This window comes from Schistocerca americana, chromosome 4, assembly GCF_021461395.2.
Source record: "Schistocerca americana isolate TAMUIC-IGC-003095 chromosome 4, iqSchAmer2.1, whole genome shotgun sequence".
NCBI lineage: Eukaryota > Metazoa > Arthropoda > Insecta > Orthoptera > Acrididae > Schistocerca > Schistocerca americana.
In genome coordinates, this window is record NC_060122.1 from 782,500,254 (window position 1) to 782,515,665 (window position 15,412).

Sequence of the window (15,412 nt, forward strand, 5' to 3'; positions counted from 1 at the left end):
ATGTTGTGTCATCGGACGGTCTGACACCACAACAGGACAAGATCAAGCCTGTTCTCGAGATGCTACGCCCTCAGACCTATAGGGAATTACTCAGGTTCATCGGAACAGTTAATTATTACCGGAAACATTTGCCAGCTGCTTCTGCGGGGCAGGCTCCTCTCACAGATGCTCTCGCTGGCCCACAAACTTCTGGCACCCGCCAGGTACTATGGACACCAGACATGGACAAGGCATTTAATGAACTCAAAACAGCTGTTGGCCTCCGCTGTCACTATTGCTCACCCACGGGCAGACGCCACAATATTTATCACTACTGACGCTAGTGACAATGCTATCGGCGCAGTACTGAGTCAGACATACGATGATGTTATGACCCCCCTGCAATTTTTCTCAAAAAAGCTAAACAACACGCAGAAGAAATACTCAGCATTCGACAGAGAATTACTTGCAGTTTACGAGGCCATAAGACACTTCAGAACTGATGTTGAGGGACGAGATTTCTATGTGCTCACTTATCACAAGCCGTTGGTTCCTGCCATAAAAAATCCTGCGGCTGATCCGCCCCCACAACGCTTTCGTCACATCGATTACATCTTGCAATTTACAAATGACATTCGCTACATCCGAGGAGCAGACAATGTGGTCGCTGATTTTCTCTCGCGTGTTGGTGCTGTCACAACCTTAATTGACTTAACGGACCTACCTCGGCTGCAATCGGCAGACCCCGATACCATGCAGTTAATTTCAGACCACAGCTCGTGTCTCCAACCGGTACGCTCTACTTTCCCTGGCATATCTGACTTAGTTGGTGTGATGAATCGACTGGTACATTGCGGCCATTCATTCCTAAGCCCCTTCAACGCCAGGTCTGTGACAAACTACACACATTAGCACACCCCGGTGTCAAAGCTTCCACCCGTCTGGTAGCTGAACGGTTTGTCTGGAGAGACATGCGCCATGACTGTCAGACTTGGGCAAGGGCATGCATGGTGTGTCAACAGAACAAAGTTTCCAGGCACACTTCTCCACCCCTTGGCTGTTTTGCCCAACCGCCAGGCTGGTTTCTCCATGTTCATGTCGACCTCGTAGGCCCTTTGCCCCCCTCCAAGGGTTTCCGTTTCTTGTTTACAGCCATTGACAGGATGACTCGGTGGGCTGAGGCTGTGCCTATTCCGAACATTACCTCTGAGACAGTAAGTCGAGCATTCTTAGATTCGTGGATCTCTAGATTTGGCTCACCTTTTTACCTCACCACTGACCAGGGGCGACAATTCGAGCCTTCAGTTTTCTCTGACTTATGTAAAATGTGTGGTATCGTCAAAATTCATACTTCTGCATACCACCCCCAAAGCAATGGGCTTGTCGAGCGATGGCATCACACCTTAACGTCTGCCCTGCGTTGCCATGACTCACTATGGACAGAGGCACTGCCCTTCGTGCTTCTTGGCCTTCGTGCGATTTTCAAGGAAGACCTCAAGGGTTCCGTAGCCGAGTTTGTGTATGGCCAACCTCTAGTTTTGCCTGGAGAATTAGTCACTCTGACCCCACTTCCATGGCCCTCTGAACTCCCTTCACTTCTCGAGCGGGTGTGCTTGCACTGCAGCAAATTTCAGCCGCCACCTCCGGCTGCTCATACACCTCCGCGCATGTATGTACCGCGCACGCAAGACTCTTGTGAGTACGTGTTTCTCAGAGACGACTCAGTCAAAGCCCCGCTTCAGTCGCCCTACACAGGTCCTTACAAGGTCATCAAACGCTCTGAGAATAAAATGGATCTCCTCATAAAAGACTCTGTAATCAAGGTCTCACTCAACCGAGTGAAACCAGCTTTCATTGAGCCTCAGGTGAACCTCCCTGATTCTGCCCCTATTTCTCCCACTCCTGCTTTGAGCGGCCATCCATCTACCCACATCATGCATTCGGGTATTGATTCTCCACAGCGTGCTTCTCTGCCGAGCACTGCTCCCTCTCTGCGTTCATCTAATTCGAGTGGCCAATCTTTTCGGGGCTTCACTCCCCACAGCCCTCGCAGTCGAACTGCCAACCACTCGGATTCTACCATTGTGTTACCATCTTCGTGTGACAGCTCTTTGTCACGCCATTCAATCCACACTGGCTCCTCATTGCCTTCGGTCACGCTCCCTCGTCTGTCAGCTGATCGCCCGAGATTGTCTCCTGTGCAGTCCAGTGCACCTGCCACTCCCCTCTTAGCAGATTCTTCTCCCTGCCATGGCTTTCCCACACCTCCCTGCCTCCCTACCATTGCTCGTACAGGTGCCATCGAAGAATTCACAACACATGTGCACCCTGATGACATACATAAATTATCTGTTGTCGTAGATGGCAATACGGTGTGTGTGGTACTCGCGTGTGACAATATTGAGGGAGGAAGTGCAGAATCTCGTGTGGTGCGCCGCTTTAAATTGAGCAGAAGTGCTGCATGTGGCAATTTGCGTGCCTTTGTTAGGCCTTCTGGCAAGGTGATTCTCCGCCTGCCGGCTGACGAAGTGCTACACCTCCACTCCAGGACGGGACGTCGTCTTCAGCCGCCGGCGTCGCTTGCTGACTTCACCGTCGACGTACCGGGTTTCACCCCCCGGTCTCCTACCAGTCGACCGCTTCCGCCTGACGCAGAAGAACTGTGTGTTACCTTCCTAACTTCTCACCCCCCCCCCCCCCCCCCATTCACAGGGACGTACTCCATACTGTGCCTGGGGGGGGGGGGGGGGGGCTATGTGGCGTAGAGTGCCATAAATATCGATATTTGTTATGTGCGTAAGTGTGCTATCTTTGAGGAGAGGGCTTTGAGCAGGATGTTGGACGCTAACGGCAGTTAGCCTCCGGACTTGTATCTGTGTAGAAGCTAAGTGTGAATAAATCTGTATCTGAGAGAATTCTAGTTGTTTACCTACAACTATTCCATATTCCCTCAAGTGTCTTCATTGAATATATCAAAACCGCTTAACATTCACCTTGAAGCAGTATAATATTTCTATGATATTTCTATTTTTATGTTGCATCTGCTTTCATTTACAAGTACATAGATGCACTTAACTCAGTAGCATCTGCTAGCTAAAGTTGATAAGTTGGCTGCATTATGAACACTATTGGTACAACCATGATCAGTCAACTTCTATTGACACAGCTTCTGCTGTCAGTCACCAAGCTTAAGAGTCTTCTTAGAGTGAACATTTAGTATCTCCCTGGAGTAACATTCCAACGGGAAAGGATATAATAGAGGATGTGTTAGTCACAGCCTAGTTGATGTATATATATGTCTTCTTCTAATGCTTGTTTCAAAATGCTCCAATTTTCTTTTGTTGACCATTGTATTCCTCATATTCTTTCGTTCATTTGTGTAATTTTCAAAATAGTACAGCTTCATGTAGAATTGCTATGTTGTAAACAATTTTTAAACATGAGCTTCACTATGTTGTACTCCACTTGGATTGTGCCATTGTATAATGACAACTAAATTCATAATGCATTGGACTGTATGGACTTGCATTTTACATCCACAGAGCTATGAAGGAAATGGAGACTAGATTGCTGCAATTATCAAATGATTTTGAAGATGCAACACAAACCAGAATTGCTGCTACAACTCAGAGAGCAATAAGAGAAAATATTGCTTTAAACAATGAGGTAATATTTAAATAACACAGAAGCAAATAGTTCCTAATTACATTTGTTCTGTATTGTTGTAATTCTCAGTCTAGATACAACACATTAAGAAAGAAAAGATATGAGGGAATTATAAAGTGAATTAAACTTCTGTTGAGGTGATTTCTTGTGAAAACTTTAACTTATACAAAGAGAGCAATAACACATTCTCATATTCTATAGAATTTTTGTCTTATTGAGTATATGTGATAATAATATCTGCTGAAGTTATTAAAGTTTGGCAGCTGCACAGTGTCCTTCCGGTTATCATAAACATTTTGGCACATTGCACCACTTTATTTCTGTATTCTGTAGCCAAATGTGATCATTTATTAGTTAGTTTCAGGTTCCATGGATCATTTCTGTGATTAATCATAATGATGTGGATTGACTCATTTTTTATTCACATGACAAATTTGTTTGTACATATGGTTACATGATGATCATTTACTAGAGTTTTGTTTTCTTTTTTTTCTTTAACAATAATACAGATGTGAGTCAGTAAATCCTACACACCACCTTTTACACATTACAAAAATAGGAATTCTTCTATTAAATAACAGGGGTTGTCAAGGAGAAATTTGTTTTCAAATTTAACAGTGCTGTTTGTCAGACATCTTATATCATTGCTTAAGTGATCAAATATTTTGGTGGTAGCATTGCGCATTCCTTGTTGTGCTAAATACAACATTAATGGGGAGATGCCTTTTTTTCCCTGGCGTTGTAATTATGTATGTCATTTTTCTGTTTGAACTCCAGTGATTATGTACAACAAACTTCATGAGGGAAATCCAGGGTGGAATAGAAACAATAGTATTTTCATTGTGTCTGTCTGCGACTAAACGCTTCCTCTATGTGGTGAAGGATTTAAAAAGACATCTACAAAATTATCGTGGGTGTACACCACATATTATTCTTACTGCACTATTTGAGCAGTGTTCGCCTCAAATGTCAAGGCTGTATGGAAGGGAATGTTTGACATGGAAAGGGTGGCAACTGTCAAAATGTAAATGCTGTTATTTGTCAGTGGGATTAATGTGAATAAAAGTGTGTAGCTGGCCCTCGGTGAGGTTGAGGTCAACATGTAGTAAAGTGGTGTGGGATTCAGAATGTGACCATGTGAAATTTAATTGAGGTTATGTATGTAGAGATTTCAAAAATATAAACAGGTCAGCTACACCATGAGCCCATATGGCAAAGACATCATCAGTGTATCTAAACCAAACCAGGGGCTGAAGGCTTATGGATCCCAGGAAAGCCCCCTCCAAGCACCCATGAAAAGTTTGGCACTGGAAGGAGCCTTCCTGGTTCCATGGCCGTGTACCTGATTTTTTTTTATATGTTCACCCCTCAAAGTTGAAACAGTAGTTCATGAGTAGGAAGTTGATTAAGGTGAGAAGGAGGGATGTCATACACTTGGAAGTAGGTGAGTGCCGCTTGAGGCAATGTTCATCAGCAGACAGACCATGTACATAGGGGATGTTGGTACAGAGTAAGGTGGCATCAGTGGTGAGTGCCGCTTGAGGCAATGTTCATCAGCAGACAGACCATGTACATAGGGGATGTTGGTACAGAGTAAGGTGGCATCAGTGGTGACAGACAAGGGTTGGTTTAGATACTTTGATGACACCTTTGCTGTATGGGTTCATGGTGTGGCTGACCTGATAAAGTTTTTGGAATATCTAAATACATTCTCCCAGTTAAATTGAATGAGGTTCTATTCCATGCCACTTTTCTTGGTGTTGACCTCATCCACACCGAGGGCCAGCTACACCCTTCATTTCACATTAAACCTACTAACAAACAGTAGTACTTACATTTTGACAGCTGCCTTACTTTCCATATCAAACATTCCCTCTCATACAGCCATGGAATTCAAGGCTAACATATTTGTTCAGATGCAGGCTCTTTACAGCAATACACCATCATTCTCAATTCAGTCTTCACTGGGCATACTTATCCCACCATCCTAGTTCAAAATCATATTTCCCAGGACATCACATTCAATTCTGGTACTGCTGATCCCTCCAAAAAACAACTTAGGTGTACATATCTTATCATTCAGTACTATCCTGGTCTTGAATGTATTAACCAGCCACTTCAACAAAACTATGATTTTCTAAAATTGTGCCCTGAAATGAGGTCCATTCTGTCTGACATTTTGCCCACCACACCTAGAATAGTTTCTTTTCCCTCTCCCCTTCCCCCTGCGCCTACTTATGCTATAGGACTTGCCTTATGCACCTTCCTACCACCACCTGTACCAGCTCTGTAACTGGCTGAACACATACTATCAAAGGGAGAGCCACCTATGAAATGACACATGTCATGTATAGCTGTAATGGAAACACTGTATAGCCCTCTGCATTGGTATGATTTATTTGATTTATTGGTCCATTTTCATCTACAGCTGCACAATGTGCAAGAGATATTTGGATTTTTTTGTTAATATTAACAGTTTTACATATAATATACCTTTGTACATAATAACACACATTAATATATCAGTTACTGATGAATACTTAAATAAATGTTGTTACGCTATATAAAGAGAGATGAAATACAGATGTTCTTCTGAATGAGACTACATTGGGTAAACACACAAAAATTTGGTTTTGTAGGTATTCATTTACTGTGTAAAAGCAGTGATCAACCTAGTATGACTGCAGTTTAGATTTGAAGTGACCAATGTTTTGTATGCGTTTAATGGTATCTGGTAAGGCATTGTATAGTTTGATACCAGGGTGGATAAGGCTGTTTTGAAATAACTTTGTGTTGGCGCTTTGAATATGTACATCCAATTTTTGTCTTGTATTATAGCTGTGTATTGTGTGATTTTGAGTGATGAGTGGTCTTTTTGTATGTAAGTTTTGCTTTAAATACATTATATTTACAAGTATATATATGCAAGGAAGTGGCAGGATCATCCTTTTTTGAAACAATGGTCTACATGATTTGCGATTATCTACCCCTTCCATTATTATTATTTTTTTTATTTTTTATTTATTTTTTAATTTTGAATCTTTTGATGGCATCTCCAGAATTTTCCCAGAACATAATCCCATACTGGAGGTGAGAGTGTACAACTGCATAATATACGCACTGAAGGGTGTTGTAGCTGGTACAATTTTTTAATGTACACAGCACAAAACAAGAAGTACTTAATTTTTTGTTCATCTGCTCAATATGTGCTTTCCATTTCAAGTTGTCTTGTAGATGAAGTCCAAGAAATTTGGTACAGGCTGTTTTGGCAATTGTCTGTCCGTATAGCTCTAGATTGGTTCATATCAGATTTTTTGTTTGTGCTGTGTGTATAACCATAGCTACAGTTTTTCAGTGTTTATTATTAAGTCATTGTCATCAAAGTAACATGTTAGCCTGTCAGTGGTTTCTTTTATGTTTTTTACAAGAGTTTCTTCTGAGTTTCCTGTAATTACCTTACTCGTATCATCAGCAAATTGAAATATTTTACTGCTGTCATAGCTTATGTTTAGGTCATTTACATAGAGTAAGAACAGAACAGGACCCATTACTGATCCTTGTGGCACTCCATATTTAACAGCCAGTAGCTTGGAACTATATTTCCTAATGACATTGTCCCTTTCTTGATCTATTTCCACATATTGTTCCCTGTTTTTAAGATAAGAGCTGAGCCAGTTGTTAGCTGTTCCCCTAATGCCAAGATCTTCTAGCTTGTGTAGCAATTTGTCATGATTTATGGTGTCAAATACCTTTGAAAAATCTAAAAATATGCCCATGGTAAGTTTTTTGTTGTCTAATGCTATCAGTGCCTCTAATAGAAAGGAGTGAACTGCAGATTCGGTTGAGCAGTTTGCTCTAAATCCATGTTGAGATTCTGACAGAATGCCATTTACCTCTGAGAAGTCTGTTAGCCTCTTATTGAAAAGTCTTTCTAATATTTTTGAGAAAACAGAAAGAAGTGCCAGTGGTCTGTAGTTGGAAACATCATCTTTGTTTCCTTTCTTGTATAATGGCTTTACTTTTGCTATTTTCAAACATGAAGGAAAAGTTCCTGTAGCAAAAGATAGGTTACATAGGTGGGTTAAGGGCTCAGTAATCAAGTCCCCACACTTCTTTATAACGAAATCACATATATCATCTACACCTGCAGAGTGTTTCATTTTGAGACTCTTTATTGTAACCTGTACTTCTTCTGCATTTGTTGGGTATAGAAACATTGATCTGTTTGAGACTTTTTTCCCTGTTTCTGTATGCTGTTTTCTATTAGAAGTCCGTTGTAGTAGTTTCTCTGTTATATTTATAAAATAGTTATTAAACATATTAGCTACTTCCTGTGGGTTATTAAAGTTTTCCAAGCCAGCCTTTAATACTATATTATTAACTCTACTTTTGTAAGATTTTGTTTCTTTTTTTACAACTTGCCAGATTGCTTTGGTTCTGTTTGAAGCATCTTCTATGTATTTGTCACTGTCTCGTTTCTTTGCCTCCTTTATTCTTTACTTTAAGATAGATTTATATTTTTTAAAGTAACTATCAAACTCCTGAGTTGTGTTGTAGCTTCTTGCAATATTATGAAGGTACCGTTTTCTAGCACAAGATTTCCTTATACCACTAGTAATCCACTTGTTGCTTTTAGTGGTATGTGTTGTTTTGGCTTTCAATGGAAAAGCAAGATCAAAATAATATTTAAAAATATTCATGAATGTCTGAAACTTATCAGAAATATTTTCTGTACTATACACTATCTCCCATGATTCTTGTTGGAGATAATTCTGGAATGTTTGTACTGCAGTATTACTGAAAGTTCTGCCCATGTGTGTAGTCTTCCTCATATGATTATAGGATGGATTAGTGTTTACACAAAAGTTTGTAGCCTGCACATGATGGTCTGCCAGTCCAGCTTTTATTACAACTGATTTATATTTTGTTTTGGAGCTTATTATTATTTGGTCTATGGTAGTGCTAGAATGATCCGTTTCACGTGTAGGGGAGTGGATTGTAATCTCCAAATTATTGGCTGTTAATATGTTCATCAGCTCAGATTTTGAAGTGCTTCGCTTATTAAAGTCTACATTTAGGTCTCCACATATAAGAACTGCTTTTCGATTTGTTACTACTTTATTTAGTAAAGTATCAAGCTGAGTGTTGAATTTTTTTAGGTGGGTATCTGGAGATCTATATAAACATATTACAATTAACTTGAATGCTGGAATTTCTATGCTTGATATTTCAAAATATTTCTCAGTGTTTAAGGATTCAACATTGTCTAAGTTATTGAATTCGATATCTTTCTTTATGTATATCCAGTTCCCTTCATGTGTAAACTTATTTCTACAAGTTTGTGCTGCTAACACATAATCCGTTATTTTCACTGTCTTTAACTCATTTTCTTTTAGCCAGTGATCAGTTAAGCACAGTATATTAACGTATCTGAGTTCACTTGATAGCAAGATTTCAAGCTCTCTTACTTTATTCCTAAGTGACTGTATATTCTGATGGAGAAGAGTGACCTGGTGAGATTTTTGGTTTGTTCTGATTGTACTTGGTTGGCCACTTACCTTTATTCCTGAATTTAAATTGTGTGAGAAATCTTCGTTCTCATCTAGAAGCGTGAGTTGGATTTTTCCATTGGTCATAAGAAAATGTCCTGATGGTGAAAAGGGGCAGTTCTCCATCTCTCTGGTCATTTTACTTGTGTGGTCGATGGTGAGGTGGTTTCCGGTTTTGCTGCAAGGACTGCTACTGGAGGTGGTGTTGATAGGTGCACTAGTTATCCTAATTTGGTCTTGAGGCTTTTTGGGAATAAAAAATCTTGTAGATGACATGGTCACCTTACATTTCTTCTCACTGAAATTGCTGAACTTCCTCCTGTAGCTGGGGTGGTAGTAGTTGATTGTTGGTGTTCACTGATACATGTAAAATTAGATGTCCTTGTTGATACTTTTGAGACTGGATCTGCTGATGTCCTTAGTGGGTCTCCTGCAGGTACTGCTTCTGGTTTCCAGTGCCCAGTTCTTCTTGTTGTATCTTGAATATCTTCAGGTGTGGAACTTGGTTCTGCTGCTTTTTTTGGGTTAGATGCGTTTGCCGGTATCACAGCTTGGTTTAGCTCATGGTAGTTTTGTTTCACTGTGTCTTCTTTGAGTGATGAAGGCGTAGTACAGTTCTTTTTTGTGCCTGCTCGTTTATCTTTCATAACTATCGAGTTGGATAAGTCCGTTTCTGCTGCTGATTTTTCTTGTGTTTTCACTGTCATATTTGCTGAAAGGTCTCCACATTGTATGTATGTCAGAGCCGGTATTTGCAGATTGGCACTTACTCCTAGTTGTAAATGTCTACATAATTTCTCTTTGCCTTCCATTCGCAAGTGAAGTCCATGCTTTGTGTAATCGCTTCTACTGAGGAATGTATTGACGTCCACTACCATTACATGCTCGTGACTACCAACAAGTTATCAGTTAGGATGAATGGGCATAGACAGATTGTATAGAGTGGCAACACACAATATCCTGTTGCAGAGAATGCTCTACAATATAACAGTCACGACGTCTGTACCTGTTTCGCTACACATGCCATCTGGAGTCTTCATCCTGACACCCAGCTTCTCAGAACTCCACAGGTGGAAACTGATGTTACAACATGTCATTGGTTCTTGCCACCCACCTGGCATATGTGTTAATTTATTCATCTCAATAACTATTCCTTGCTTCACACACTTTTAGTTTTCTATATCTTTTATTTTCTGACCTGTGAATTCCCCCATGCCCCACCTCTACCAAGATATAAAACACTTAGCATTCTGCTCTTATTAGTTCTTGCATGATTTTTGTCAGTAATCTCTGTCTTGCTTGTTACCCTGTCTTCCACCTTTAAGCTCTCAGGTTTTTAAATCTCATCCAATGCAGTTCCCAGCAATAAGCCTTTCCTTCTTATTCCATCTGGTAAACCTCCTCCAAACGTGGAGTTCTGGGTGACTTTTCCATAACTGTCCCCATTTCCTAAACTATGCCAGTCCTTTTCCTTCATCCCTGTTCCTTCCCCTTCAACCCTTCTGCCAGAAGAATGAGCCACTGGCTCTAAAGTGCACATTTTCATAACTTTTATATGTGTTTTCTCTTGTCGTCACTTGGTGAGTAGATATTTTGCCTATCCAATCATATTACATTTTCAAAAATTGATTTTTCATTCACATATCAGAGAATTTTATCTGTAAGTTAATCAAAGGACTGATTTTATAACTCATGAAAATCAACAGTAGTTTGACAAACTGTTTATATCCTTGTAATAAAACGGAATACAATTTCCATTTGGAAAAAAAGAATTCTGCAATTTTGGAGGTGTCTGCACATTTCTTTTGTCCATCAGTTATCAGCAAGTGCATTTGTTTTTAACACATACAAAAAATGAAAATATTATGATATATATATATGTCATTATGTTCCACAAATATTATGGCATTAATATGACATGAGGTATGATGAACGCAACAAGAGGAATGAAAATTTTTGCCAGAGCATGACTTAAACCTGGATTTACCACTTTTCACAAGCAACCACTTTAGCCTTCAGGCATCTGAGCTCACCTCCATGCCTAACAGATACTTTCATTGTCACTAGTTTTTCTTATGAACAAAGGAGGTGATTCTTTATTGTGGGTTACAACCACCACAGAAATTAGTAAGCTGGTCAATTGTGACTTAACTTGTACAAGAGATGTATATCAACTGGAAATCAGTGAAGATCCAATGACATCAAATGATATTATTGAAATAACATTCAGAGATACTGAACTACATTGTAATGATCATGTCATGATTACTGAATATATGTGCTAGAGCAGGACAAGAACCGAGACTTCCTGTTTATTGTGGCAGTTGGCTTAATAGTTATGCTACCTAATCACAGGTATGATACAAATTTTCATTTTCACTGTAGCCATCTGTTATTTCTGAACAAACATAGATGGTTCTCCATTCTAGAACAGGATCGCTATAGGAATGTATATGATGGAGGATTGAGGCTACCCTGCCACATGGGATGTATTCCATTTGAATTAGCTTACCTGAAATGAATTGGATGGAATTGATGAGGATGAAACTGGTGAAGATGTAATGACATGAAATGATATCTGTGAAGACCATTCAAAAATGCTGGACCTGTAATGTATAGAATGACAAATGAAAATTGGTGCCAGATGTGGACCTGAAACCACATTTTCTGCTTTTTGCAAGCAGTTGCCTTAACTGTTGGGCTACCTGAGCATTTCTCCAAGGCTGACTTAAACATTCATTGTTGCTAATGTATCTTTTTAGTTCCAAATGCTACAACAAGAGATTATCATATTTGAGAATGGTATAATTTTTTTTTTATTTATTGTGTTGAATTAATTACATTCATCCTCAGGGGACACTGCCTTAACGTAGTACTGTCCATGCGGGCAAGGAGGTTTGCGTGCTCTGGATCCGGAGGACTAAGCTGGACAAGCCAAAGGGGAGGAGCCAGACAAAGCGTGGCCCACAACAACCTATTGATATCCTGTATCCTATCCTATCCTTTTTCCTTATCATTCTCAATTAAAATTATAGTATGAAAAGGGCAACGACTTGAGGAGCAGAAGAAGACAGCCCGTCATTTCAAAAGAAGATTTGGCGGATCTCAATGGTGTTCAAGATGGATAAACCTTCTCACAACAGAGTGGCGTTTGTCCTCCAGTGAAGCAGCCACAAAAGGCATCTGATCCCAGTAGGGCAGCCTGATTACATCCTCTGGGGCTAACCACCTCAGTTGTAACCACACTACTGCAAATGTGGTAGCCAAAGTTGAAGCTTCGGCTTGTGAAGCAGTCATGAAGCATGTGATAATTACAAATATACCCCAGGGGGCTAATCCCTCATTGACTCAGGTCAATGTAAGCAGGATATCGAATTCTGGGAAGCCTGCATCAAGTGCGAAACAAAACTGCAAACTTACCAGTACCTCAAAATCCAGTCTAAATCATGGACACAAAATCAGACCAAAACAGACTTTTAAAATGGGAACCATAAACATACAGACAATGATGAAGGTGGGCAAGCTAAAGCAAGTTCTTGACAGTACGAAAGAACTTGGGATTGGCATAATGGCACTACAGGATACAAGATTCAGGGGCAAGAGCACAATGGAATCAGAGGGATGTGCAATTCTGAAAGGGAAACCCGGAGTTGGGGGGGGGGGGGGGGCAAAGCAACATTTTATGTTTGGCACAGCCTTTGAAGTAGACCGTAGATACCTGGATAGTATTACTGTGTGGAAGGGCATAAACGAGAGGCTGTCATATCTGACAATGAAAATAGGAACCAAAACCTATACACAAGCAAATGCACATGCACCAAGAAATGATAAGAACAAAAAAGACGAAGCAGGACCTGAACATTTTTGGTCCACTTTGGATAAGGTAGTGACAGACGTGGACAAAAGAGGTGTCACTATTATGCTAGGAGTTTTTAACATGCAGATAGGCACAGGAAGGAAGTTAAGAGATCCTGTTGGAGATTATCCAGCTCACAAGAGAACAAACAAGAATGGTGAGAGATTAGTGGACCTGTGTAGGACACAATATGCGAATAATGAGCACTCATTACAAAGCTAAGGCAAGCAAGAAAACAACGTGGTCAGCCCTGGAAACAGGATTGGGGAAAAACAGATAGACCATGTAGCAATCCATGACAAGAATCACAGAGAGATTATGAATACGAAAGTGAGGAAACATAGCAGGATGAACTTAGATCACTACCTTGTCATAATAAAATGCAGATGGATACCCAACAGACCAAGGAAACATAGGACCATAAACACTCACAGAACTGACCTAGATCTTCTGAAAACATCAACAGAGCAGAGTATGCAAAGAGAATGGTAGTTCAGAGTGATTGGAAGAGAGTGAGAGATATGATGGAAGAAGAGGCAGTGTGACTGGCTACTAACAACAACAAAAGGAAGCATGAGTGGTGGACATATGTATGTGAGAATGTGGTCAAGACCAGGAGGAAAGCATTTATGAAATGGCAATTCTGTAAAAAGCAAGACGACTGGTTGAACTTCCAGAATGCAAGAAAAACTGCTGGCAAAACGATCAGAAATGCCAAGAGAAGTAGCTGGAATGAGAAACTTGAAGAAAGAAACACTGCAAGCCATTTGTGTAATCTGTTCACAGCAGAAAACTATGTATCTTGTAGAGAACAACGTCTCTCAAAGCAACAGTAGAAAGTCACTAAGTTGAATGATTTTGCTGTCATCACCCACTTCTTTCTCCTGCAATTTGTATGGAAATTGCTTACATAGGTAACGTTGGTGCATTTGGAAACCATTCCACTCATTAAACATTGTCCACATAAATTGCACCAAGTTTAGTTGATTTGCTATAGTTTTCTTTCTTGTTGATTTTTAATTTCTTGCTTGCTATGATTTTGATAAAAGAGATAAACTCTGCCTCCTGCAGTCAAGCACCAAAAGTGCATTTGCAGGGAGCATCTACACTGTGTGGCCATTAACACTTAAAGGAAGGGAATAAATTTAGAGTTAAACATCCTGTTGACAATGAGGTCATTAGAGAAGGAGCACAAATTGATATTAGGGAAAGATGGGAAAGAACATCAGGCATGCCCTATTCAAAGGAATCATTTGCATTAAGCAGTTTAGGGAACCTAAAACTGGATGGTTGGATGGGAATTTGAACCGTCATTCTCCAAAATGCAAGTCCAGTATGCTAACCATTGTGCCACCTTGCTCAGTACTAATAATTAACAATTCAAGACCCTTTCTGTTTTGCGTGTGATACATTTGACTCTATATCTAAGTGCATTTTGAATAAGTGCTTGGTTGTGTCTTCAGTGATGATGTTTCAGTTTGACAAGATGTTGGAGACCAACAAATACTTGAAGATAGAAAATGAAATGCTGAAAGAGAAAAATATGGACTTGAAAACAAAAATGAAACTTTATGAAGCAGAGAAACATCAAGCTCTCACTATGTGTGTTGAGCAACAAACAGTATGTATGATTAACATTTGTGTTGTAAATTGTAATAAATATTTGAGAATAAGAACCAAATCAAAGTAATTTATCATGTAACATTAATACTCATAATTACCAGCGGATTGAAACATTAACAAGCCAACAACAGAGAATGGAGCAAGAGAGAGAGAAACTGCAAGCAGAGGCAAATACTGCAGCCACACTCCAGCAAGAATTAAGCGAGCTTGAGGAAGAGGCTAATGAGAGAAACAATCAGCTGAAGGCAACACAGCAGGAATTACAAAAGGCACTTAGAAAACAAAATGAGCTGAATGATAAAATAGCGGAAGCTCAAATGTGGTCTGATAAGCTCGAAAATGTGCTGCAGAGTGCAGTTACTGCAATCAAAGAAGCTCTAATGGTAAGCAAGTATTCATTGCACTTTGCCTTCTACTTAGTTTTAGTAGATATTGCTTTAGATCTATTACTTTCAATTAAAAATTATTGTAGTATTTAAATAGATAGAATTGCTTATGATAAATTAACTTTCTTACTGACTCATGTGGCTCATGGCTGTGTGCACACCTTTCTAATTGATGCCATATGGACTGCTTGTGTCTGAAGTTGTTTAACTGTACTTCATGACTGAGTTGAGTGTCCCTGTAGTGCATTGTTAATTGTTGTTGCTGGTGACATTAGTGATGATCTTGATAATGATTACAATTATGGAAGAAGGGTGAGTGTTAAATCTGGAGCTTGTATATAGGCTACTCCTCT

General features: G+C 39.9%; 1 protein-coding gene across 1 annotated transcript in view; it reads left to right on the top strand.

The window, feature by feature from the left end:
- LOC124613799 (cilia- and flagella-associated protein 157) overlaps window positions 1-15,412 on the top strand; it is a 114,620-nt gene that overhangs the window by 86,282 nt on the left and 12,926 nt on the right. Inside the window, exons 5-8 of the mRNA XM_047142522.1 lie at window positions 3,522-3,645; window positions 14,528-14,671; window positions 14,775-15,064; window positions 15,302-15,371. Of these exons, the coding sequence (XP_046998478.1) occupies window positions 3,522-3,645; window positions 14,528-14,671; window positions 14,775-15,064; window positions 15,302-15,371 (628 nt within the window). The remainder of the gene's footprint in view (window positions 1-3,521; window positions 3,646-14,527; window positions 14,672-14,774; window positions 15,065-15,301; window positions 15,372-15,412) is intronic.